This window comes from Aquila chrysaetos, chromosome 2 (assembly GCF_900496995.4).
Source record: "Aquila chrysaetos chrysaetos chromosome 2, bAquChr1.4, whole genome shotgun sequence".
Taxonomy (NCBI): Eukaryota; Metazoa; Chordata; class Aves; order Accipitriformes; family Accipitridae; genus Aquila; species Aquila chrysaetos.
Window position 1 is genome coordinate 3,172,176 of NC_044005.1, and position 26,889 is coordinate 3,199,064.

General features: G+C 46.5%; 1 protein-coding gene across 2 annotated transcripts; it reads right to left on the minus strand.

Moving 5' to 3' along the window:
• Positions 1-188: 188 nt before the first annotated feature.
• Positions 189-25,607, minus strand: NEMF (nuclear export mediator factor). 2 transcript variants are annotated; one of them, XM_030034529.2, is made up of 33 exons: positions 25,485-25,607; positions 24,030-24,098; positions 23,257-23,359; positions 22,242-22,367; positions 22,008-22,156; positions 21,726-21,793; positions 16,839-16,925; positions 15,820-15,896; positions 15,198-15,268; positions 15,036-15,111; positions 13,912-13,974; positions 13,493-13,570; positions 12,906-13,114; positions 11,231-11,416; positions 10,677-10,740; positions 10,064-10,152; positions 9,301-9,404; positions 8,819-8,881; positions 8,035-8,147; positions 7,333-7,390; positions 6,896-6,954; positions 6,279-6,399; positions 5,862-6,132; positions 4,949-4,991; positions 4,814-4,863; positions 4,290-4,437; positions 3,869-3,946; positions 3,593-3,787; positions 2,941-2,973; positions 1,936-2,042; positions 1,795-1,838; positions 1,619-1,698; positions 189-517 (listed from the first exon to the last, which is right to left on the minus strand). In XM_030034529.2, the coding sequence occupies exons 1-33, from the start codon at positions 25,541-25,543 to the stop codon at positions 440-442; spliced, it is 3,219 nt and encodes a 1,072-aa protein (XP_029890389.1). In that variant the 5' UTR covers positions 25,544-25,607; the 3' UTR covers positions 189-439. The 2 variants fall into 2 exon arrangements, with proteins under 2 accessions (XP_029890389.1, XP_029890380.1); XM_030034520.2 differs by having other exon boundaries at positions 5,862-6,135.
• Between the last annotated feature and the right edge of the window lie 1,282 nt (positions 25,608-26,889).

The window sequence follows — 26,889 nt, forward strand, 5'->3', positions numbered from 1 at the left end:
CAAATGAAGCAGTTTCCACTGAAACTGTCCTACTCGTACTAGAAACTCCAGTTCCCTTCAGAGGAAAGCGGCAGGTTTTAGGAAGAAACACCAAGTTTTGTGGCAGCAAATTCAGGCCCGCCTTTGCCCAGTAGCGTGGGGAACGGGCGCTCGGCTCCAGCATTGAAAGCATCAGAGAACGAACAGCGTGAGATCACGTCACTGACCAAACGCCAGCAATTTACTTGCATGTTTCTATGCTATTTGTAGCGAGTTGTTAAGAGTCCATCTAAACCGCGATGCAGGAACTGGCCCTCGTCTGCCTGCTACCACGGAAGCTAAATTCAGTCAAACGAACGGCAGTCGGGGTAGGTCTGGCTGTCTGGCTGTCCCACCTGCAGGTGCTGGATTCTGACCGTGCAGCTGTGGCAGTTTGGTGGTGAGAAACCCAAGTATGGAATCACTTCTTTTTCCTGTTCAGGAGATGAGGTGCAGACACTTTCACTTTACCAGGAATATTTCTTGACAAATCGGTATCCTACAAAACATTAAAGACACAAAACTGAACGCAACAGAAAAGCATTTACAAACATCCTCCTCACCCCTGCTACTGCCTCCGAGTCTGCTGGCAGGAGCTGATGCACCCGTTTCTGCCAGCTTTCCCCCAAAGTAAGGCTGACGTCAGGCTTCTGCTCTGGCACCGTGTTTTATTAATGAAAGACTTACTGGTTTTCTGTGCAGCTTCCACACATCAGCTCCATTGGGATGGGCTGGTTGGGTCCGCAGGTCCCTAGGCACTGCCTGTTCGCTTCAAGGTCATTAACCATTAATTGTGTTTTTCTAGCAGAGTGCCACAAAAAGCCAACATTGTCTGCTGCTATTCAGTGTTTCTGATCAATGAACTATTACAGGCCAGCAAGCAGCTGTCGCAGGGCAGTCTGGGCTGCCTGATGAACGGGGATCACCGACATGAAATCGGGACCAGAAGTCACAACAGGCAGTGCGGGCGGAGCGAGGGGACTGCGGTGCGAACGGCTGACCGAGCCGCAGGAGACGAGCACGGCAAGGAACCTGCCCTCTCCCCGGTGACAGGTACCAGAGTGCTGCTGACTGATGGGGCCAATTTGAGGAGGAAATGGCAAAGAAAACTGCATCAGTTGAGCTAAGACCTGCCTGAGAAGAGAGACCACAGATTTCCCTGGCCTGTGGCAAGCACCTTGCAGGGGAAGAGGGGCAGGCGAGAGCAGCAGGACACTGCCTCCAACCCGAGCCCAGCTGAACCCCCAGTGCAAGTGCCTGCCCCTTCCACATGCTGCCAGCGGGAGTGAGAATTTCCCCTCCCAAAACCAGAGGATTTCTTGGAAGGTGATGCTTTTGTCAGATACATTATTTTAGATCAAAAGCGACACACTACAGAAACCTAAGGCCCAATGACACTGGTGAGGCTCCATTCCTAATGACTCTTTCCAGCCTAAGCAGTTCATCTTCCCCAGCAGTAGAGAAACACAACACTGCTGAAAAAAAAAAAGCAATAGCACACTTGGTTTTGGAAGTATTTACCCCCAAAATGGCACTAGTGGACATTTTGCTACTGCTGTTATGTTTGTGCAAGAGAAACTACGTAGAAAAAACTGGTCACCTTTACACTGCGGAACAGGTCTTTTTCTCTTGCACTAGCTTCTTTGGATTGCATAAAATTATGCAAGGCAATCTTTGCAGCTGTAAAAACACAGGAAAGATTTAAACAGCATGTAAAAAAGTGCAAGCTTCAATAGGTAGAGCACTGGAAAGGATTGAAGTGCTTTAATACAGTACCTTTTCCCTTCTTTTGGGTGCCTGGAGTGAGCTTGACTTTATACCTTTCAAAAGAAAAGGTTTCTGTGAGTAGTATGCAGGCTCCCCTCGACCAGTGCAGGCTGCTGCCAAACCCTTCCCACAGAAGGTGCTGCAACTTACTTATAGTTCATCATCGCCGTGTAGGGAGCACAGATGGGAACAGCAAAGAGCAGAATATCCTCAGGGTGTGGCTGGCCCGTCAGGGAGTCCAGCAACGCCTCGCCTTCCTGAACGAGCAAAGGAGCTTCACTGTGAAACCAGACGGCATCTCTCCAACCCCTAAACTACTGGTTTCACTGGGGGCAGAGGCCGAAGGGTCTCCCCTTCCAGCCAAACTACAACAGCAGCTGCAATCCCACAGGTACCCTACCCTGTGTCAGATCTCGTGATGGGTTTACCGAAATGTACCACACTGGCATTGAATTACCAAGCCACGACTCGTTACTGACCATCTTTGATTACTCAAATCACATCATTTGAAACAGGATGGATCTTAGTTTTAAATGACCTAATCGAGACCCCCAAGTGTAGTTACATCTTCACAGGGTCACCAAAAGCTTCCCCCTCCAGACAACCATTATCCTCCTTCATTTTAAGAATTTAATGAAACCTACTTATTTCAAGCCTTGGGCAACACCCACACAGCCTGTAATTACAGAAAACTTTGAAGCAATTTTAATGTAAACAAACTTCTAAACTGAAGAGCAACTTGCACTGCATCGTATTGTGCCATACTCCAGCCTAGAGCCACTATCACCGGTGGGGTGCAAACACCTCCAGAGGCAAAGGGAAGGGACAAACTTCAGTTTAGCCAGCCCCTACTTTCTATAGGGGATGTATGTGATAAGCAGGGTAGGAAGAAAAAAAAAAAAAAGAGGTTACTTTTTTTTTTAAGTACGAGAAAGCTGAGTTCAAACAGTCACGGGCAAGAAGGGGACTTCTAACAGCAGAGCTGTGACATTCTGGAGGGCTCAGACACCAACCAGCCCCAGCCCGCTGAAACCCTGTGCCTCTGGTCCTGCTCACAGGGAGCTGCGTGCTGCAGCAGGGCCCGCCAGCCTCGAGCAGGAATAAAGCCTTCTCCTCAGCACTTAATCTGAGCTTCAAAGAAAGACAAGCGCTTACCTCAACCCCCGGCTGATCCTGGTCTTGCTCCTCCTGTACACACAAACAAAGGAGACATCAGAGCTGAAATGAGCACACAACTGCTTTGTTTCTCCCCCAGCCCCTGGAGAAAATAAATTCTTTTATCACCAGTACACAGAAAGCCACATTCTCACGGCAAAGAGAATTTAACTTATTTTAAAGCAAAGGTAAGAAGAGCACTTTATGTGGGTGAGGGGAGGAATATTTCTTTCAAAACTCTAATTTGCTTGGCACAGACCAAGCTGGGAGGAGAGAGATGGGCTGTGATTCAGAGATACTGACTCACAACAACAGATCTGGAGAGCGCTCGGTTACATTTCAGCTGCACCGAGTGGGAGGTGTTGACTTAACTGGATCCTCGGCAGCCTGGCGAGGCTCGGTACTCCTCTGAGCCCTCGTTCTGGCTGTGCTGGGAATGCAGCGTGCACGCAGATTGCTGCAGGGGTTTCTGCTGCTTCTGGAAACCGATGGGCTCCCAGGGCCGTGGCATTAGGCACAGTGTTCTCCACAGTGCCCCAAAACCAGCAAGAGCTGCCCAGCCTTCCTGACAGAACATTGCTACCCAGTGCCAGTAGAGAGTGAGAAGGGACAGACACATGGACAGGAGAGGAGAGGTGAGTGTGTTGCTCACCTTCTCATCCTGCTGCTCCTGCAGGGCTGGGTCCTGCAACTCGTGCAGCAGGACTCCTGCTGGGAGCATCTCCTTGCCCCTTCCAGCACCACAATGAGCAGCCTTGGGTTTCTGCTGTTGCTTCTTTGCTGGCTCTTCTTTTGTCTTCCCCTTTTTCCCTTTTTTCCCTTTCTCCTCCTTGTTTGACCCTGCAGACTGTGGTTACACACAGAGGTGGTCAGAGCCAGCGAGCCAAGCAACCGCACCACAGGAGAAGGCAAAACTCCTCTCACTCACCCCCAGCAGCTTCATGATGAGCTCCCGGTCCTCCTCATCCTGGTCCTTGTACTTCTCCTTCATCTTCTTCATTTTACTCTGCAGAAGAAAACACACCAACAGCTTTAGAAACAATGACTTTTGCAGAGTTTCGCACCCACAGACAAACACCTAGATGCTAACCCCACATGCGCTTTCCTTCCAGGTCTCCTGAACCTCTTTCAGAGCAGTTCACCAGTAACCAAGAGACGGTGGTTTCAGCGAGGAAAGCACAGGGTGCTCGATGCTAACAGACCAGCACCATCATCCTGCAACCACTAAGAGCACCACCAAGAGTCTAAAACTATCAGGCAGCCACAGATGTCTGACAGGAATCTGGAATTTCTGTCCACACTTCACATGGCAACAGCTCAACCAATGGGTAAACCCGGTCGCTGCCTACCTTCTGGCCCCGCTTGATGGGCTGAGGGGCCGGCACACCCTTATTGGTGTTGGGAGCAGGGGGAGGCTGTGTTTCCGTCTCTTTCTCCTTCTCTTCAGGCGGCTCCAAGTTCTCAGAGTCGTTTTGCTGCTTCTTTTTCTTCATTTCTCTAAGGAAAACAATCACTTGACACACTGCCTTTTGTTGTGACAAGAGAGGCTGGTGCTCTCCTGCCAACTTTACCACCCTGCTTCCCTGCCACAGGGCTACAGGGAAACCTGAGGCATGTACACTGGAAATAACCCCTCCTCAGTAAAACACCTCGAGCCCACGAGTACACAAGAAACTGTTTATTCACAACCAGCACTCCCAAAGGACAGGAGCAGCCGCCATCCCACAGGCAGGACCCACACTGGAAATGCAGGACAAACAATCGACATGGACCAGCCCAGACTGGGAGATGCAAGACATGCCCGGCGCCCAGGTCCTGGAGAGGGAATGGGGAGGAGGCATTCATCTCACTGCAAACACAAAGAGGCTCTCACCTCCTCTCCTTGGCAGACAGGTGCCTTCGCCCCTGGGGCTTGCTGTCACTCTAAGAAGTGAAATGCAGTTAGACCACACCATGTCCAGCAGCAGTTCACACTGCTCTTTGCCAAACATCTGAGCTGGGACCTTACCAAGTTGGGTTCTTCCTCTTTGGGGACGATTTTCTGCAGGGATCTGTGGGGAGATCAAAATGGAGCTCATCAACAGATGTAGAGCAGCTCAACCATGGACTCATCAACCACAGCCCAGACATTGGCTAACTTGGTTGCACCGCTTTCAGCTTTCTAGACCTTGAAAATCCCAGCTTTGGTGAATGGAAAAGGGCAGCAATACCAGGATTCAGTTTACAAAACAAGTCTTCAGATCTCTGCCAGCTTGTCTCACGCACACACACAAACAAGCAACAAAGACAGCCTGGATACAGTATGTGCTAAAGGAACCCCTGATGTTCAGCTTCCCATGCACACAGCCCCGCTCAGCTGTGGTATTCCCTGCAGAGCTGTCTGTTTCCACCCACTCAATCCCATCTCCTCACACTCTCTGAGGAGCACCACTTCCAGGACACAGTGAGATGAGCTCATCTCGCAGCCACATGCAGAGCAGTAACTCAGCATCAGCTTGGCACGGCACAAACAACTCATGACTCAGTTTCTCAGGTCTGAACAGCTCTGAAAAGAAAACGGGGGCAGCCATCTCCTCAGGAGCAAAATCAGTGCGTGGTGGTCAAGGGACGCTTAGGCCAAAATAGGGAATAGCAGTGAGGAAAGAGCCAGATACCCCCGTATGCATGTGTGTGTGTACTTCAGGAGGGGGGTCCAAAGCAAGCAGCCCACAAGGAAGAGCCATGCAGGGAAACGGCAGGGAACGGTGCACAGCATGGTGGTATTCCTGCAGTACAGGCTTACTGCCCTGCACTCTGCAGAGCTGAGCATCGAAAGAAGTGATGGCAACTCCTCACAGCCCTTGTCTTGGCAGCATTTTAACAGTATGGAGATCCTCAGAAGTGCCCACATGGCTGATAAGCGCAGCTGCTTCTTCACTTACCTTTGAGACTGAAGATGCGACAGGTCGATTGTTGTATCTGGGTAATTTACCTCTTCCTCCTTCACTTCACTCTTTGACTCCAGATGTTCCACTTCATCTTCAGACTCTCCATCATCCTCTTCGGAGTCACCCTCTGGTGCAGGAGGTGTGTTTACTCTTCCCTGGTCAAGGTCAGCAACGCCCTCATCACGATTGCTCTCAGACACGGCTTCCACATCCTCTGGTGCTTCCTGACACTCTGCTTTTTCCTCTTCGTTGCTGCTATCTCCTCCTTCTGGGGCACACAGGTGAGAAAAACACAGTCCACATTAGAAAGCCCAAACAGACCCATAACACAGTGCAGGGAACTAAATGCCAAACCCCAAACAGTCCCATCTGTCACCAGTGCACACAGCACCCCAGTCACATCCACTGTACCTAATAGCTCCACTTCTTCAGACACCAGTTCGCAGGCACTGCTGGAAACCATTTCTAGATCCTCATCCTGTACTTTGATCTTCCTTTCTTCTCGGTGTCTCCAAACACAACTTTCATCCACCTAACAACAGAGACATCTTTACGTTAGGCCAGTACCAGCTCCAGTGATGTTCACTAGCCCATTCAGAGATCACCTGACTCAGCTTTATTCCTTCCCTTTGAAGACTTTCTGCCATTCAAAAGGCAAGAAAACTAAGCCAGCACATTTAAACCCAAGTCTGACGACCTAGAACATACAGCTAGTGAGGAGACTCACATAGCGGCACAACTAGCAGACTCCCTAAACATGCATATGCTTCAGATAGAGCTGGTATAAAAACCTAGCAGAGGTAGTAATGTTCACCAGTGTCTGTTGGTTTTAAATAAAGACAGTGCAAACTGGGGAAAAATGGAAATGAAAGCAGAGTAATTTTCAGCAAGTATCATTTTATGGGATTTGTCCCAGTGGCAAAAGAAGTAAGTGGGAATATACTGATAAGCAAGAGCCAGAAAATAAGCCTCCTACAGCTCGAACCCAATTACAAAAGCCAGCAGGAGCTGCACAGAGAAAGCAGTACCTTAAACAAGAAGCTAAAGCCCATCATCAGATAGGAAGGTGGAAGAAAATTCTTCTTCCCTGAAAAACAAAGGCAGATTCTCATGAGGAGGTTTCACAGCTATGCTACATGATGTATTTTCAAAATTCATTTTTATTAGTGGCTTTAGGCTACCAAAAATTACACTCGAGCTTGTTCTGTCTCTTGGATGACAACGGAACGGGAGAAACTCAAAAGCAGTTTAGCCCTGGTCTTCTGTCCAGGGCCTCAGCTAGAAATGCTGCTGCAGCTGCCTGATATTCAGTCTAAACCACTCAGAACAGATTTTCAGCAGAAGAGCGGAATCTGTTGGCTGCCACGGTGAGGGGGGCAGCTCAGGTGACTGCCACTGCAGGACAGCCCAGCATCTTCAGACAAAATGCCTAACATCTAATGCACATCGTTCCTCTGTGTCTCACCTCGGATCATGAAGCTTCCAGTAGTGAGGTATTCTCCTGTAGGTGCAGTTTTAGAAACCTAAGAGAAAAAATCATGATAAACTCTAAAGAGTATCTGTCATAGAAGGCCAGCACTATGTACTAACAGCACTAACAAAAGCAACATTCAAGCAAGCTGCATTTTAACTTATAGGAACAGTCTGCAGAAGGACTCCATTTCCAAGGGGTTCTTTCTGTCCTTTGTAGACTATTTTCCTAAGAGATGTTTCAATTCAATCACACATTACTGGCACTACGTTTTAGAAGTCCTGGGAGAGTAACTGGGTTATTCAGGAAAGAAGAACACTGAAGGCACTGCAACTTTCAGTTTGATATAATCTCTACACCCTGAGTTGACTGGAACCACAGCAAGACTGCAGTTAATATACAAGCCAGAAGCCCAACTGAAAAAAAATGAGAACTTCATTTTCAATAAAAGTCCTTCCCCTCTGTTAATAAGAAGCCAAACCTGCAGCATTTCCTCTATCATGTGCAGGTCGTATCAGAAGTCACCCCTTCACCCCAGCCCTAAGTGCAGCAGAGCCAGGGGAACCCACAAGGTACTGTATGAATCAAAAGTTTCACCCGCCTCCATCAGCTCCCACACAGAGAAACTTTGTCTGCAGTCACACGCCAGTTCCTTCAGATGTTCTGTCTGCAAAGCTCATGCAGGAGTGTCCTTACCTGATTGTGGGAGACCCACCAAGCACTGGTGACAACACGGGCTTCCCAGGCAGCGCTGTAACACAAGGCCATCGTGCCTGCCTCTGTCAGAGTTCGTGGAGGGATTGGTTCACCTACAAAGTAACGCCCAACACATTAGCGAATGCGATCCACGCACAACAGATTAAATTCTCCAACTTCCACACACGCCCTAATCCAGCGTGTGAGCTTTCCAGGGGCCCTGGGCAGAGACAACATGGCCTGGCTAAGCTTGAAGGCAGTATGGACAGGGCAGAAGCAGTTTCAGCAGCTGCTCTTCACAGCTCCCCAGCAGAGGCTGAAGCCAGCTGTGCTACTGCTCCTTCTTCAGCTCAGCTCCATGAGCAAGCAGTAACTGCGCTCCTCACAACACAAGGCCAGCTTCCACCACCTCCCAGCCACGGGGCACAGGCAGGGTTTGCACATCTGATCTCCCATGAGATCCACCTCACCGCATTAACACTTCCCGGCTGAGATCAGCACCCTCCATCAGCACACAAACCGCTTATGCCACCAATGAAAGTCTCAGCAGGACTCCAGTCCCTGCGGCCAGCAGCAAGCACTTGCACCGCTGCCTCTGCCAGTGACTAACACTTGTCTCTGTGAGCTCACCTCCATTGCTCCTTCCCACCAGGAGCTCAACTGAGCACCACTGCGAGGGGGAAGGCAGCTCACCGGGCTGGGCTCAGACATGCAATACAGAGACTGCCAGTTCACAGTGTTCCCAGGCTTCTACGAGTCCCTCCATCAGCCCCACACAAAGTACCTGACGGGTTCTTGATCACACAGCTTGTGGCTCCGTGGAGATCGGCATGCACGTATATGTCCCCTGGAAAAGAAGCGACTCGAATCAGTCATATACATGGCAACTACACAGATTGCTCGAGTTAAGGTCAAGGTTTCTAATGCTTATTGGAAACAGCTATTTTGGCTGCAAGGAGCAGGATGGGAAAAGGATACAAAAGCCTTTTAGTCCATCCCAGTTGCCCCAGGGAGAATCAGCTCCTTTGGTGCTGTCTGTCCAACCTACTCTTATCCTACAGTGCTGGAGGGTCCAGCCTCCCAGCAGACCCCCCAGCACCCCACGGACAACACACACAGTCTCTAGGATTCACCATCACCAAAGTCCCCTCTTACCTAAGACCCAACTTAAGAACAAAGCAGACAGACCTTCCTGTGTCATTCTTGTACATTTACAAAACTGGAAAGTAAGAGAGACACCGATATACTCCACCTAATCAGACTCACCCGGTTTAAGATACCGCTTTACAATCAGCTCATTCTGCTGTTGATCTCTTCCAGCAATAATAAGGTAATTCTCAGAACTAATGAACCACAGGAACTTCTCAAACCTGCCAAATTACACCAATCCATTGTGTGAAAAACACCTGGAACTAACAGAACATTTCAGAGGTATTTTTTTATACCAAACTCTGAGAATATCCATCTTAGCATCTACAACTTACAAAAGACACTGCAAATAGTTTCACATCCATCCATGTGCCTGGGGCATAAAAACAAGGCACAGTACAAACTGTTGTCACTGCCAACAATATTTTGAGATGAAACAAGTACCATCACCACAAAGTCCTCCTATTTATTTTTATTTTAATAATTCAATTATTAGACTATAAAAAGCTTTGAGTTCTTGTTTTGATTTTTTTCAGTTTTTTGTTTTTTAAATCTACTGCTACTATTTCAGATATTGAGCTGCCAGAAAGTAACAGTGAAGTTCCCTATTTTCACTAAGCCCATATTCCTAGCCGTGTTAAAAAACTCAGCTAAAGTACAAGTCCATGTCCACTGAAAGGAACTTTCCCAGGCAAAGGCACCAACAGGATCAAGCCAGCACCTTCAAGAAGCAGCTGTAAGAAGACTCAGTACAAAGTGTAGTGCTTAGAAATCATAATTAACTCCACTTCTAAGCTAGGGAAAATTCAGCCTGACACAGTCCTTCTAAATTTGCACACATTCACAGTACATTAGATAATGACAATGAAACTGTACTTGCCAATAGACCTTTCTCGCTTTCTGAATGGTGGTAACTGTCTGAACTTCCCTCAGTGTCTGCTTCGTCTTCTTCTCGGCTGATTTGAATGCCTATTTAGACAGAAAGCATGATCACAATCTGCCAGCACAGGAATCACAAAACTGATAACTGAAAAGTAGGAAAGCTGGTAGGAAATGTCTCTGAACTTTTTCAGAGTGCCGGCTCCACATACTGCTACTCACAGGCCCGCATTCCTCTCATGTGTGGGTTAAGATAGCTGTCCTAAAATCTTCATAAATTTTTGCCCTGGATAGCTGCCCCATGAGATTATCAGCTCTTGATCCTAAGGATTTCCACTGATTTTCCACCCTGCCTCCATAAGCACTAGTCTGTCAGGACCTCCACCTAGCACCTGTCTTACATGTTCAAAATGCTACTGGTGGAAACCAGATGACACAGCAGGGATCTGCAATCCTCTGTTCAGTCAGCTTAAAAGCTCAAGAATGAAACAACCCTGCTTGATTGTTTTTACCTTTCACGTCTCATTAGGTCTACCCAAGGCCAAGTTAGGATTTTCCACTGATCAGTGACAGGGACTTTGCTTTTAAATCTTCTAAAAACAAAGAAAAAATACCTTTTCTGCAGCTTCTACTGTCTTCTGAGTTTTCTTAGCTGCATGTCTTTTGTGATCATAGTACCTGTGAAACACAAGTTGGTTTGTATCTGAAATCTCAGCAGATTCACTCATTTTCAGAATGTACTTATCACATTTGCCCTTAGCATTCAGTTTTAAGAAGATTTTTTTTTAGCCCAGATCTTCAGCTTAGTCTTCACCTGAGAAAAGCAGCCAGATGAAGTAAGTCCCCTCCCCTCCTCAGACAGACAGAGCACTGTGTTTGGGTTACTGTGCAGCACAAGTAGCCATTCTGTTCCATGTGTCACTGTGCAGAATTGTACTCAAAATTAAATTAATGTGGTAGCTAAAGACTAGCTGCTATGCAACAGTGAGATATTGGGTTTGGACCAAGAAAATGCACGTCCTAGAGCTCAGGGCAAGCTACCCATTTCAATTTCTAACTTTTATTTTTAAAAAGATATACACAGAGCCCTTCCTATGATGTTATCACTAACAACTGCAAGCACACAGAAACTTCTACTACCAAAGCACACATTCAGTGTAAACCTTACTTTTTGGCATTGGCATATGCAGACAGACTGAGATCAACATCAACTAATGACGGTTTGTTTTTCTGAGGTTTCTTCAACTGTTTGTTTTTATTCTTTTTCTTTTTTCCCTTTGGTTCTTCCGTTTCTTCTTTCTCTAAATTAGCATCCTCCTCCTCCTCTTCCTCTTCAGATAACACATATGGGTTCCTAAAAACACATGACATCATAGGATTAAGGTAAGAGAACTGGTTATTTTTCACCCTTAGTGCAATGCACTCTTACTTCTATTCTCTCACGAAGACTGGAAATGGCCTAAGGAACTCTTAAACCATTTTCAGCGTGTGGCCACAGGAAGGCCCCAGGATGCCTTACATGCAAGCCTGTTTATGTCTTCAAGTCAGCCAAAGTTTGGGGCGGGGGGCAGGGGGGGAGAAAACAAAAGCCGAAGTGAAAGAGTCCAAATTTTCCAGTCCAAGGAAGTGATGTTTTCCAAGGCAATTTTTTCTATCAAAAGGCACGCATCCATGCTACCAACCTAGAGAAAAATCTAGACTTAAAACAAAGAACAGTTCCAAAGATCTGCTTCCATAAAGTAAAAGAAACAGAAGACAATCTGTCTGTAATTGCCGCATGAAAAGAGAACAGTTACATCATTATACTGACGCATTGAAAAGGACAGCAATGCACTGGTTTAAAACCTCAAAAAATATCTGCTCCACTGTTTTCAAAGAGGTATGCTGAGCACACACTAGCTGGATTTGTATTTGCTTCTCGCCAGGACTTTAAATCCTGCTCGATACAGCTGTACTAAGTCTGTGTAGCAAAAGGTGAAGGAGTAGCATAAAATAATGTTCTCATAAAGGGAAAGAGATCTCTGTAGTCCTCTGTACTAAGGATGCATGATTCAGCACTTGGTGGATGGACTGAACGGTTTGATCAGCGAAGTGATCATTACTCGCTACTACAACAGATGGAGAAGAGAGACTGTTACCAGTCTACCAGAAGAGACACAGTTACCAACACAGAACTCTCTCCTGAAAGCAAGTTTGTTCTATACACTAAGATTTCTGAAAGTGAGGTCACTAAAAATTCAGTTACAGCTGGCATACCAAAAGTTCTAGCTATAAAAAAGAAATCCTTGCCTTTTTATCTCTAACATCCTGATATAGTGTCAGATCAGGTTTTTAAAGACACTCCAAATATTGCCTCACTGCCAGCTCTCTCATCAGGACTTCTACAAGAACCAGCATCAAAACTTGCAGCTCACAACAGCTGCAATCTTGAACGATCAGCCTTTCACTGCACTGCCGTTAGCAGTCAGCAGCATTGAAAGTGGCAGGATCTTATGGGAATTTTAGATCAAAGAAGAGTAAATCAGAGAGGTAAGTCTGTCTGCTGACTGACAGACTGGAGCTTTGGACCTATACTGCTTTAGGACACCTTCCAATGTTTTATAATATAGTCAGACAGACTCTAAAAGTACTAAACCAAAAGCTATTACAGCAAAAATTATTATTACTTTTGAAAGCAAAAAAGAAGGCTCTCTGCTCACAGAACTATGTTCTCTTCATGCTGCTGTAAGAAAAACCGAACAATTTAAATACCAATGCACAAGCTAAAAAGATACCTGTCTCCTACGCAGCTCACACAGTCAGTCCTACTTGCATTTGGTACAGGTGATCTGCAATGTACTTACCTCAGCAGCATTGTGATATGATTTGTCTGAAGCTTTAATTCTTTGATTGCACTTGCAACGGGGTCTCCCTGGGCTTGAGCTTCTTTAACAATCGCTCCAATCTCTGTCCAGTCTATCTGGTTGGCTAACGCGCTACGAACCACCTGGATGGCTCGGTCAACAATCTCCAAGTTCATTTCTATAAGTTCTCCTTTCATCTTATCAGCTTCCTTAAGGAAAGAAAAAAGTTTATACCCATTGAAGCTAAACACACACTCAGCCATAGTTTAAAAAAAATAAAAGCAGTAATTAATATTGAGATGAAATCCAAGAATGGCATTGAAGTGATCACATAGGACAACGGCCAACTTGACTCCTGCAAGCAGAGCAGCACAAGCAAATTTTGGCAAGACAGGTACAAAGCACTCATAAGGGAGCAGAGCCCTGCTGGGCAGGCCTAGGCTCCCTGAGGGGCTACAGGGTGCTCACTGACAGCAGAAGGCTTCACTTTGGGGTCTAATGCTGACTGTAGCAATGCAGACCAGAAGGTACAACACTTCAAGAAAAATTACGTATCTTCTAAGTTAAAAAAAAAATCTCAGTCTTACCTGAGCTTGCTGAAGAGCTTCTAGTCTGTGCTCATGATCCCTACGGACATTTTCAAGTTTCTTCAATGCTTGTTTTTCCTTTAAAAAATAAGTGAGATGGAAAAATATAAATACAAATGGCATCTTCTTACCTAATCACTGCAAGACACTCAATAGAGCATTCCAGCACAGAAAAACACAGCAGCGTAAGAGATGCAGAGTCTCCAAAATACCTTTGTTAATGCTATTACTTGTATTCCAAGCAAAACCAACTGCTACATTATAAATATTGAAATCCACTCCGTGACCACCACTGACTCGGCATTTCCACAGCAAAAATAAGGAATGACACCTCCCTCGCCCCAAGCTACAGGAACTAAATGAAACATTTGAACCTCAGAGGGCCACCTCAGCTGCCCCACTCTTGGATGACAGCATACCTGCTGCAATGCTTTCAGATCAATTTTCTGTCCCTCTAGCTTGGAGTAGAACTCATCTGCTGCCTGCAAGAGAAAAAATCAGTTTTAAGAATCTCCAAGTTGCACTAACTTATACCAGCAACAAGCAGGCAGAGGACGTTCCGCTCAAGAGAGGTGGCTGCAAAGCACTAGAAGAGGAAACAGATGCTAAAACAGGGTTCAGTAACTTCCTCCGTTTTACTTTTGCTTGAGATGAGTTCAGCAAGACACTCAAGCATATGTCTCACTGCAAACCAGGGGTTATGCAGAAGTAAGTAAGTAGCCAAACTATGGCCCGCATTTTTTGCTAAGAAATGATGAAAAGAAAGCTGCTGTTTGACACAGCCTGCTCTTCAGATTAAATGATTGCAATGACAGACCTGTCTGCCCTGAATTCCTGCTGCTCCAATAGGTCAGTTAAAAAAAAAAAAAATCCACAAAAAACCTAGAAAGTATGCCTAAGAACTGCTCCTGGTGTTCCAGTTGCCAGACACTGTGCTTAAAACAGAAGAAGAGGAAGGTTTTAGGCTGCTTAAATCATCAGTGCTGTGAAGGAGATGACAGAAATTCAGCCAAGAAGCAATGCAGGAAAGCAAAATGGTAATTCTGGAGATCAAGGTCAAGAACAACACGCAGTTAATGATTTCAGATGTTAACGAGTCAAGGACCAGGAAGGACAACACTCAAGGAAATACTAAATCATGTGCCTGAAATTTTCAGAGCAGTAACTGGAAAAGTATAAATGTGATGACTGTGACGACTGTTTGCCTCCAGTGATAACTCAGCATCTGAACTCTCCACTAACAAAATGTTTGACCGGGACTGATAACAGCCACGCTCCTTACAGGTTCAATACACACCTCCACTCAGTGCCACAGGCCGTATTTCAGCTACAGAATCTGAGTTAATAAAGACAACATTGCTCAGCAGTAGCCTAAAGGCCCTGTTTTAGTTGGCCTTTTCTGCATAAAACATTTATCCATAAAATTAATCATCTCTTCCAAGGTCTATGTTTTCATTAACAATTTCTGCACTACATTTTAAATACTCTTTTTAGCATCAGTCAATTAAAGCACTTAAGTACAGTATCAGCAAAAGCACTGTACCTTATTGAATGAGTCAAATTCCAAGTACGGACATTTTGAATGTTGAGAAAACAAGAAAGGATGAAATTCCTCATATCTGTAAAATACACATTTGATATTATCACCTGAAAACTAATTTATGTTATGCAGACTAGTAGAAAAATAAATACTTCAAATATTTACGTGTAGATATCTTCTGCTGGTTTATCTGGTTCCAGACTTGGCTTTTTCTCCTTTTTCTGGATAATGTAACCCTAAAAGAATACATAAATATGTCATCAGCATTTCTTTTTGAAAAGGATTCCCCTTATCTCGGCAAGGCAGCAAGTTTTAGGTGCTAACCCACAGATCAGTGTGAGACAGCAGCAGCAGACCAGTAAATCATTCTCGCAGGGAGACCTTGTGGCAGGAGCAATGTGATTGACTGAGTAAAGACCTGACCACTTGCTTGTCTTGACTCCAACTTCTTCCAGAAAAAAAGGTGAACCTCTCTTACAAACCTCAGGACTTCCCTACAGCTTATCACACAAATGCAGTTTATCTGCAGAACAGTGTTAGATGCTACTAAAGCACAAACGCAATTCTCACAGAACCTACATAATCTGCTTGTAAATTATTTAATTGCTGCACATCTAGTGCAAGGAAGAAATTTTTATTCCCCACCACTACCTGGAGCCCAAGCTCACAGAATAAAATCTGAAGCCAGTAACACCAGGAACAAGCATGTGCTGAGCAATACCTGCCTACCAGTTTAATTCTGCAATTCGTGCATAAATGATAACGAAGTTGCGCAACAGAGACCCACCTTTCCACTGAAGTTGTCAGTTAGTGTCATATATTCTTCTGCTTTCTCTAAAGCAGCAAGCACTTTTTCAATATTTTCTAAACAGAGAGGGGAGAGGAGAGGGATATTTTAAAACACCTAGAACAGAAAGATATTTTTACATAAACATGGCACAACAGCAAATCAACAAAAGACCCAGGCAACTGCTCTTCCAATTAAGTGCCTGAAGCAACCTGTCCAACTTAACCACGTTAAGTAGGATTCTAGCACGTCTCAAAAATAAAATCACAGATATCCTTTACCCCCGGTGCTTCACTACAGCAATTACTGTTTGTTTTAAACAGGAGCATCAGTACGTATTTTACATTTAGGGAATTTTTTATTAAAAAAATCTATATAGGTACTTCTAAGACATAATTTTCAAGTTCCATGAAAAAAAAAAGACCACACAAATGCTAACACTTCATAAAACTGCAGAGGCAAAGCATAAATCAGTAGCTGTGAGAAGTTATTTGTTTGTTACAATGTTGACTTATTAAGCACCATAATGCAGCAGGAAGTAAAAAATCCTTCTGATTTATGAAAAATATAAACCACACAAGAAAAATAAGACAACAGAAATACCTACTCTGATTTTACTACCCAAATCCATAATTTCCCAATAAATGTAAAGCTGCTACTTTATCAAATCCCCATGTTTGCTATAGATAAAGGAAGACTTTGATGCTAACTCTTCTATACAGGATTCTTGTAAAATATCCCTTTACATAGCCAGAGTTCACCTGATATTTAAGGTAGTATCTCATTACAAAATCACTTAGACTATAGGAGGAGTCTGATGTTTTAATTCTGATATATGCACAATTCAAGAGTTTTAATGCGAACAAGGTTGGTCCCCAACCTATAAACATTACAGTATATAACCATACGGTCAGAACTACAGGTTTAAGGATTACTCATCTCTTTGGAAAAAAATACTACATAGACATAAAAATTATCATGTATGTAGTACAGCCTTTAAAATATTATTTCCTACATACCTTTACTTTCCATATGCTGATCTATTTTGACATACCCAGAAAATCCAGCTTCTATAAGGCAATGCTCGATGAGAGTGGCTCCATAAGCTGTTAAAAAAAAACAAACAAAAAACATCATCTGTAGAAAACATTCACAATGAAATCTGTATTCACACTGACCTTATGAGAAGTGTTTCAACAAGCTAGGGCTCTGAAACTACAGCCAATCCTTAGAGAGGCTGGGGAGACTGAGGGAGCTGTGGTCCTAAATTCAGGAGGCAGAGCCCAGAGAGAGCAGATGATCAGGTTTCCTGCGGTGGCCCTCTCAGAAATGCTCGCTGGCTGGGCAGACCAGCTGGGTCTCAGCTCACAGCTGACAAGTTCTTACAAACTTAAGGATGTTTACATTCATCTGGAACTGGGAAAGGTCTAAGATAGAATGAGGATATACAGGAAGGATGGGCTTCTGTTGGCCAAAATGGAATTAAACCCTTACATTTAAAAGGGGGTAGGAAAGATTCTGAACTGAAGAGTGTAGGAAACCCAACAAGGGTGGCAAACTGCCTGGCTTGAGATAAGGTATTACAAAACGTGAAGCCATACAAACTCTGTAGCTTCAAATAAGGAACTAGGAAAAAGCTGGCAAAGCCAAATGTGAAACGAGTGACAACCGAAACAGATACAGCCCCATTTGAACAGGGTGCAAAGAAGCAGCAAATGAAAACAGATATAAGCTCCTACAAAGATCCTTAAAGACAAAGAAAGGAGATGGGGCCATGGAAAACAAAGTTTAACTAAGAACACTGAGAACAAACAAAGCAGAAACATGAAGGAAGGAAGACAACCACTGATACAGTGCTGCATCAAGTTTAGAATGACGCAGATGACCTTAGAGTAGGTGAACATGATCTCAAGAGTCCAAACAAATTAACAAGATAACCACTTGAAAAAACCCAGCACAATCCCATGGGAATGAAAACCCAGGCCTACATCTGGGACGTGCAGTATTAGGGCTCCAGTATTAACTGCCTGAGCAGGGCTGCTGGTCACCCTAATGGCCAGAGGGACAGCCAAGAGACTGTGAAAGCCAGACACAGAACAGCTAAATCAGGTTTCAATCATCCCAGGCTGGCTGGACAGATGTCCTGTCATGGTACAAGGCTGACACTAAAATTTACCTGGATCCGTGCTAGCACAACAAAAGCCCAAGAAATCTCTTACTCTCAGCTCAAAAGGGAAGATTACATAAACCAAGGAAGCTTCTTAGAAGGAAAGAAATTAAGACAATCAATAAAAGGCAATGTCTGCAAATAACCCACAGGCTATTTAAAGATGCTATTTTGGAGCTTCAGAACAAATGCATACCACTTATTAAACAGTGTTTCAGAAAAATCCAAGGATGGCTGGCACGACTTAACGTCAGCTTAAGAGATACTGTTAAAAGCAAAAAGTTATCTGAAGTTGTGTCCCTTGTGGAAAATGGGAGACCACACTCTGGCAGGTGAATGTAAAACACAGGAACACTGGCCAAAATTAATCTTAAGCAAATCTGAAAAAAACCCATCAAGATTAAAATTAAAGTCTTTTCCAGATATATCATAAGCAGGAAGCCTGCTAGAATCAGTAGGTTCAAGAAGTGATCAACGTGCAAAAGGAACACTTGGATATGACAAGAGCAGGAAGATTAAATTAACATCTTGAGTTTCATTCATAGTGTAGGGGCACAGGGAAGCTCGGGCTGGAATGTTTCTCTGCAGGCAGTATGTCAGAAAATCTGCCTCAAATCCAGTTGTCAGAAGAGGTGATGGATCCAACAGGCAAAACAAGCAGCAGCAAATCTGCAGGATCATGTGGTACTCAGCCAGGCGTTTAAAAGAACTCAAGGACAGAGACGCCAAACTCTTAACAGTAGCTTGCAATGTCTCTCTTGCCTTAGCAGCAGTGGCACAAGGAGGTTAATGCACTGGCAATTTTAAAAAGGGACTAGAGAACTATCAACTCTTTTTAGCCTAAAGACTAAAAGTAGCAGAGAGCTTTGCACTAGATACAGAAGAGCCAGCAGAGTTTTGTATTTTGCATCATAATGCTACAAGATAGTTAAAAAGCACAAAGACAAGGGAGGTCAAATAGATAAGGTCTGCTTGGATCTCCAGAAAGCATTTAGCAAAGCTCACCCCAAAGCTCTCAGAGAAAACAAGCTGCCACTGGATAGCAGGACAGTCCCTGCCTGGATTAGAACCTGGCTGAAAGACAGGAAACAGGGAGGAAGTATAAACTGTCAGCTTGCATCCTTGGAGGGAGAGGAGGAAAGGTGAGCTCTACGGGGACCTGCTCTAGGGCCTGCACTGATCAACATGCACCTAAGTGATCCAGGAAGGGGGAACAAAGGGCAAGGGGCAAAGCCTACTAACGAAACACAACTCATCTAAGCAACAAAGACAACAGCCAGCTGTGAAGAACTGGAGAGGACCAAGCAATAGTGAGCTACTAAAGAACTGACACAAACTCACTGGAAAACAATATAAAATTATGTACATGAGTATCGTGGTTTAACCCCAGCCAGCAACTAAGCACCCCGCAGCCGCTCACTCACTCCCCCCACACCCAGTGGGATGGGGGAAAAGAATCGGGGGAAAAAAAAGGTAAAACTTGTGGGTTAATAGAACAGAAAGAAAATAACAATAACAGTAATAAAATTACAATAAAAGGATTGGAATATACAAAACAACTGATGCACAATGCAATTGCTCACCACTCGCTGACCAATGCCCAGTCAGTTCCCGAGCAGTGATCCGCCCCCCTCAGCCAACTCCCTCCAGTTTATATACTGGACATGACGTCACACGGTATGGAATACCCCTTTGGCCAGCTTGGGTCAGCTGTCCTGGCTGCGTCGCCTCCCAACTTCTTGTGCCCCTCCAGCCTTCTTGCTGGCTGGGCAGGAGAAGCTGAAAAATCCTTGACTTGGTATAAACATTAGCAACAACTGAAAACATCAGTGTGTTATCAACATTCTTCTCACACTGAACCCAAAACATAACACTATACCAGCTACTAGGAAGAGAATTAACTCTATCCCAGCCGAAACCAGGACAATGAGGAAAAACTATCCTACTTATGCATATGCCCAACCCATCATTTCTTTTGGGAGCAAGACCTGACAACAGATGTTTCTGTGGAAACGTAAGCTCAATTGTCAGTGAACACAAAAGAGTCAAGCCGTGTGTTGGGAATTATTAGGAAAGGGATAGTGAACAGAACATGGGAAATCATGCCACAGTATAAATCCATGGTGCACTTCCACTGTGAATGTTAGGTACACTTTTACTTACCCTGTTTCAAAACAGGTAGAGCTAGAAAAGGCACAGAGAAGGGCAAGAAGGATCATCACAGGCCTGGAACAGATTCTGTACAAGGAAAGTCTATGTAGGCTATGCAGTAGGCTGGTCAGCCTAGAAATTACTAAGACTTGTAAAATGAGTGGTGCAGAGTTGGTAAACAGGCAGCAACTGCTCACCTTCTCTTCAAATCCAATACTAGGGCACCAAGTAAAACTGGTGAGATTAGTTTCAGAACAAAAAAAGGATGTGACTTTTCATGGGACATGCAAGCAAGTGGACCTCTTCACCACAAACACTGTAGATGCCAGAAGTTCATACAGGTTCAAAAAGAGCTTTGGTAAATACATGGAAGGAAAATCCAACCCAAGCTATTAAATACAAAGATGCCTGCTGATCAGTCATGGGAAGTCTCTAAAACATAAAACTGCTGTGACTGAGACTCTTCCAGGAAAGTATCAGTGCGCCTGTTAGGGCTGGTGACCAGGCACTGGCCCAAGGTTAAGCTAACTGCGTAGGATGTCAGGAACTACAGGACGCAACGTGAGAAACTGCTGGACGCAACAGTTATCAGCATGAGAACTGGCAAAAATTAGAGAAGCAGCAGAAGGGATAGCCCGGTTTCACAGGTGGTTAAGGAGGAGTGGGGTGAGAAAACAGCCAAACTCACACAGTAACTGAAGGAAAGAATTGTGGACCTTTCAGAGCAGAGCCTTGCCAGGCCAGCTGTGCCTGGGTAATCAGATCAGTAACACTACATAAGGCCAAGGTTACCTAGATAACAGTATCAGAAATACCAAATTCAGCTCTGGATATAGCAAAACTGGGAACGATGGGGGAAAGTAATGAGCAGCGGGTTGTTTATTTAGGAGGAGACCAGCATGGAGAAGGAGAGGGACAAGGGTGGTGAAAAAGAGAAACAAGAAATGGGGAAAGTAATACTTAGTTCCACAAATCATGTGATTTGAGCTGTTCAGAGGTACCTGCCAGGCAATCCCATGCTTGATCAACACTGCCAAATCAGGAGGATAAACAAAACTTGTTTTGACTACGTCACACAAGTCAAATTTGCTTCTATGGTCAGGAAAACCAGGGCACAGGGTGCTTTGCCCAGCTACCAGAGAACACCCAGTGTACATACCAAGCATCCTGGATTTACCACATCGGTCGTCATTCCAGGGATGGCAGCACTGGCATTCTCCAACCACTTCCTAACAGCATCCTTGCCCTGACTTTACACTTATATCTCCTATTCAGTACCACTGAAAACAAGACGCTGTGCAAAATGCACCAAGTCAGAGCCCTAACAGAGCTACTCTCAGGTCCTCGTCACTGCAGGATCACGGCAAGGCTCATCTCTTTGTGCAGTTGGCTTGGAATTAAAAAAATCTACTCTGTTTTCAAAGGCTTAGGTTTTTTGTTGTTTTTCAACACACATGAAAGCAGACTGTCATGAACAACATCAAGAAAAAAAAAAAAAGACTGCTTGAAGTTGTTCAAATTCTCAGCATCATCTAAACATAATGCATATTGACCCCATTTCATTTTCTAATAAAACACAATTACTTACGAAGATGCGGGTTAAGAGCCCTCTTCAGTTGTTCCCCTTTGGGTGCATTTGATATCATTTCAGTTAACCTGTGGAAGATAATGGAGAGTTGCAATGCCAAAGAACAATGGGTTTTAAGACTACATTGTATTGCTTAGAAGCTACAAAACATTTTCAGTTTTAAAAAAAGAAATGCAAAATGCCCTGTAATCTGCAAAAAAGACTACCCAAAGACATGCTGCCTTTGACAGTCCCAAGTAATTTGGGTTTATTCCCATATATACACCCTTTAAAAGCAATTACCTTTCCAAGGTTGGCAGAGGTGCAGGCACTTTTGCACTGTCGACTGGGTATCGTTCCCGAACCGCAAATCTGACATCATCCGCTTCATTCGTGCGAAACCTCAGAATGTTTAAAATGACGTATTCATGGTCTGTCAGGACAATGTTACCCTGCGAGCACACCATAGGGGACCATCAACAAAGGCCATACGCATGTGCTTGCTTACCGAGGACACGCTTGGAGCTTTGCACTCACCCTGTCGTACAGCTCAATAATCAGGTGATAAGCAGCTTCATCGCTTCCAAACTGGAAGTCCACAATTCTGTCTATACCCAGCTGTTTTACACTGACAAGTCTTCTGGTCTTTAAATGCTTACGGCACTGTCAATAACGAGAAAATGCCTGTGAGATGATTCAAATAGAGCTGCTTGTGACATTTTATACTGAAATACATTCTTAGCTATAGATCCCTCCTGTGACATTGACTACTTCTTACTTCATACAGATACCATAAACGTAAAAATGCCAATCTTGGTAATAGAGAGACAAGACAGCTCTTGGCAAAATAATACCTTGACATTTATAGGTAATATAATTGTTCCAGATTCTTAATGTTGAGCCATTTTTGCCATTAAAAACTGCTATTTGTTTAGTTCAACTAGTGAGCAGCTAGTTAAAATTCAAAAGGTTTATTTTACAAAGAGAACCGGGATTATCCCTGCATCCATATAGGACGTGGAAAGCCACCCTGAAGAACCTTTGCTGAGTCATTTCAATGAGGCCACATCCAGAGGTGGTGGGCTAAGCAGACCTGTGCGAGTTGGCACTCAGGTTCCATCCCTGCATATCTACCTGCAGGAACACAGCCTAACAGCTTCCAGCAAGATCTGAACCCTCAAAGTCCAGCAGACTGAACAGCAGGACTCTATTAAGATAGGGTGCTGCATCCAGGGCCTAAAATTTGGACAATCCAACTGAAATCACAAGAACTTTGCTGGAGTAAAATTCCAAAAGATCTGGGTGACGCAGAAAATGTCCAGCAGATTAATATTAGTCTTCATAAATTTACATTTTCATTGTTTCAGGCACTAAACATCAATGATGTGACCCCAGGTCCACATTGGCTCTTCCCTTGTCTTCAGTCACCCACTTGATCAGCATCCACCAGGCAAATCCTTCCACTATTTTCTTCTGTCTCCAAGGACAGAACATGAATGTTGCTTTCTGATATCCAGCCACCTTATCAAAAAGAAATTGTAGGTTAGTTTACCTTCATTGCAAAGCCAGATGGCATCATGTTTTTTGGCCACTCGAACTCTGTCGTGTGAATGCGTATACCAGATTCAAGCAGCAGCGTGGCCTTGCAGTCTGGTCTGTTAACAAAACAAACACTCACCACTTGGCATATGAGCAGCCACCCCTTACCACACACCAGTTTGCACTGGAATGAGACCAAAGCACTGCAAACCAGCGGCACACTATCTACAGAAAACACTGTTGCCAAAACTGGCAAAGCCCATCAAATAGCTCCACTGACAGTGAAAGGACATCTACTTTTTAAAGTTTACGGATAATTCGGCCAAGCAAAATGCTTGGCGTGCAATGGAGTTAAAAATTCTCTGACACAACTGGAGGCAAGCAGATGAGCAAGAGTCCACCTCAGACACCACTGGAGTGGACAGGTTAGTGACATGACATGAGCCCTACCTCCCATTTGGCCTGGGCACCAGTATCACTTACTAAGTGTTGCTCTTCGCTCCTCCAACTCCTCTCTTCCCTCCCCACAAAAAGAAACTATGACATTTGTGTGTTTTTACACTAACATCTTTGGCCTTTTGTATATTTTCTGCAGTATTTCACACTTCATATGCTATCTCCCAAGAGCTTCCTCAGTAAAAATTACTTCATGCTATTAAAGAACGATAGAATTTCACTGAAAACTAGTCAGAAAAGCCACACAACTGTCAACAGAAACTACAGATACAAAAAAATCAGGTTCTCATATGTACAGTAACACATAAAGAAATTTAAAGACATTCTTACTTTTGAAGGCGAATAAGATACGTCTTATTATCCACATCATAAACATTGTTTACTCTCATTCCCAATAAGCTGTCAAAAAGAAAATACATGTTTTGGAGAATACAATACACAAACCACACAAGTGGCTGAAAAAAAATCCCAGTGATAATTAAAATATACAGAAGTGCAAGTTTTGATAAATTACCAAGCAGTAACCGAAGAGGCAGCAAAGGAAGATTAATGGAATGAGCTGGAAGCTGAACCACCAAAAGATGGAGAAATTGCTATTTATGGATAAAGTGCAAAAAGCTAAACAAGTCAAAGCAAAAACAGCCACTGCAGACATCCCAGCTGCAACCAGACAGCTTCTGGATCTCCAGCACAGGATGGGGGCCAGGCTGCCAGGTCCTGCGAGCACTCCTCTTTGTGGCAGGGATGCAAAATTTACTGGTTATACTGGAGCACTTTGCTCCTCCGGGCTAACTTCTGCGTCACTTGGGGAGCCCATTGACAGCATGGGGCACTAGTATTCCCAGTAGAAGCACAGAAATGGCCTGGGGGGTCAGTCTCATCACCATTTTGTTCAGCATGGGGCTGAATATGCAGATTGCCCTGGACACCAGAAGGGTATGAGGGCTCCATGGCGAACAGATGCGAGGAGCATTAGAGCTTCTCCGCTGGGTGGGAGAGTAGACGACAGACCATAGCCCCTTCCCCGTGCAAACAGGAAAGGGAGAACATTCAATTGCTCCCCAGGGAGAGCCTGGGGGACAGGAGCAGGACAAGGAAGGGGGGAGCAACAGCACCAGGCCTTCCCTGATGGTGTGACAGGGGAGGCAGAGAGAACTCTGTGCTCTACAGCAGGAAGATGTGCTGGGGGCCATGCAGGCAGCATCAGACAGGCCCTGTGCTGCCCCATGGTGTCACAGCACATGACAGAGACGGGCAGCCCACCATCCAGCAAAGCGTGGGGCTGGACTCCCCAGAGGAGTCTATGCGTAGTGGTGGCAGAATCACCTCAGAACAGGACAGTGCAGGGCTGCGCTCCCTACGATGGCAACACCAAACGGCGCAGTGCGGAGATGCACTGGAGCACAAACCGGCAGTGCAGCACCCACAGCACGGGGGGGCTGCGGCTGTACAGTGCTGAGAGCGGGGCAAAGCGGGGAGGGGGGCTAGGCAGGACTATGTCCTGCAGGGGAGCAGGGCTGAGCACAGGCGGGCAGAGCAGATGAGGGCGGTTTATGCGGAGGGGCAGAGCGAGGGTGTGCGCGGAGCCGGGCTGCCGGCGGAGGTGAGGGAGGCAGAGCCGCCCCACACAGCCCCGGTGCCACGGCGGGCCGGGCCCCGCTGAGGAGAACGGCGCTACCGATCGGGCCGGGCCGCATCTCCTCGGGGTGGCACCGGGTGGGAGCGGACCCCGCGCCAGGAGGCAGCCCGGGAGGGGGGTGGCGGTGGGCTGGGGGGAAGCGGTACCTCTGCCGGAGCTCGGCGAGCACCGCGCGGATGTCGACGGTGCTGAAGCGGGACTTCATGGCGGCGGCGGCGGCGCCCGCTCCGACTGACAGGACTCGCGCCACGCGCCTGCGCCACCGCCCGCTACGGGTCGCTCCCCGCGCCAATTCACTCCGCTCCGCGATCCCGCGCATGCGCCCAGCCGCGGGGCCGGGCTGGAGGAGGAGGAGAAAGGAGGGCGGCGGTGCCGGCGCCCGGCCGGCAGGGGGCGGTATAGTGGCGGGGGTTGTGCCGGGCGGGGCGGCGTGAGTAAAAGCGCGGGTGGGGCAGAAGGAACCCGCGTGTCTCTGTGTTGCCCCGGCTACGGCGCAGTGGCTATTCCGAGGCGCGGTCCCGGTACTGACCGGTGCCGGCGCCCGGCCGGCGGCGTGAGCAAAAGCGCGGGGGCGGGTGGGGCAAAAGGAACCCGCGTCTCTCTGTGTTGCCCAGGCTACGCTGCAGTGGCTATTCACAGGCGCGATCCCGCTACTGACCGGCACGGGAGCTTTGACCTGCTCCGTCTCCGACCTGGGCCGGTTCACCCCTCCTTAGTCAACCTGGTGTCCCCCGGCTCCCCGGGACTCACCATATTGATGCCGGCCTTAGCGCGGACGCCCGCTCGGCATAGCGCACTGCAGCCCAGAACTCCTGGGCTCAAGCGATCCGGCGGGCTCAGCCTCCCGAGTAGCTGGGACTACAGGCACGCGCCACCGCGCCCGGCGCTCACCGCCCCGCGCTGCCGCCTCTACTGCCGGCACAGCGCCCGGGGAGGACGGCTCGGGCCCCGGCTCGGGCCCCTTCTCGCCCTCTTCAGTGCCCTTCTCGCCCCCCTCGGTCCCCTTGTCCCCCACTTCTCGCCCTCCTCGGTCCCCTTCTCCCCTCCTCGGTCCCCTTCTTCCCCTTCTCAGTCCCCTTCTCACCTCCTCGGTCCCCTTGTCCCCCACTTCTCGCCCTCCTCGGCCCCCTTCTCACCCTCCTCGGTCCCCTTCTCACCCTCCTCGGCCCCCTTCTCACCTCCTCGGTCCCCTTCTCCCCTCCTCGGTTCCCTTCTCGCCCTCCTCGGTCCCCTTCTCCCCTCCTCGGTCCCCTTCTCGCCCCCCTCGGTGCCCTTCTCGCCCCCCTCGGTCCCCTTGTCCCCCACTTCTCGCCCTCCTCGGTCCCCTTCTCCCCTCCTCAGTCCCCTTCTTCCCCTTCTCAGTCCCCTTCTCACTCTCCTCGGTCCCCTTCTCCCCCCCCTTGGTCCCCTTCTTCCCCCCCTCAGTCCCCTTCTCGCCCTCCTTGGTCCCCTTCTTCCCCTTCTCAGTCCCCTTCTCACCCTCCTCAGTCCCCTTCTCACCCCCCTTGGTCCCCTTCTTCCCCCCCTCGGCCCCCTTCTCACGCCCCTCGG

Coding starts and splice junctions, on each gene's coding strand:
- NEMF (XM_030034520.2), bottom strand. CDS start 25,543: ATGAAGTCCCGCTTCAGCACCGTCGACATCCGCGCGGTGCTCGCCGAG. Junction 15,269..15,819: donor CTGACAACTTCAGTGGAAAG/GTGGGTCTCTGT, acceptor GTATTCTTTTAG/GGTTACATTATCCAGAAAAA. Junction 2,974..3,592: donor AGGAGCAGCAGGATGAGAAG/GTGAGCAACACA, acceptor TTGTGTGTACAG/GAGGAGCAAGACCAGGATCA.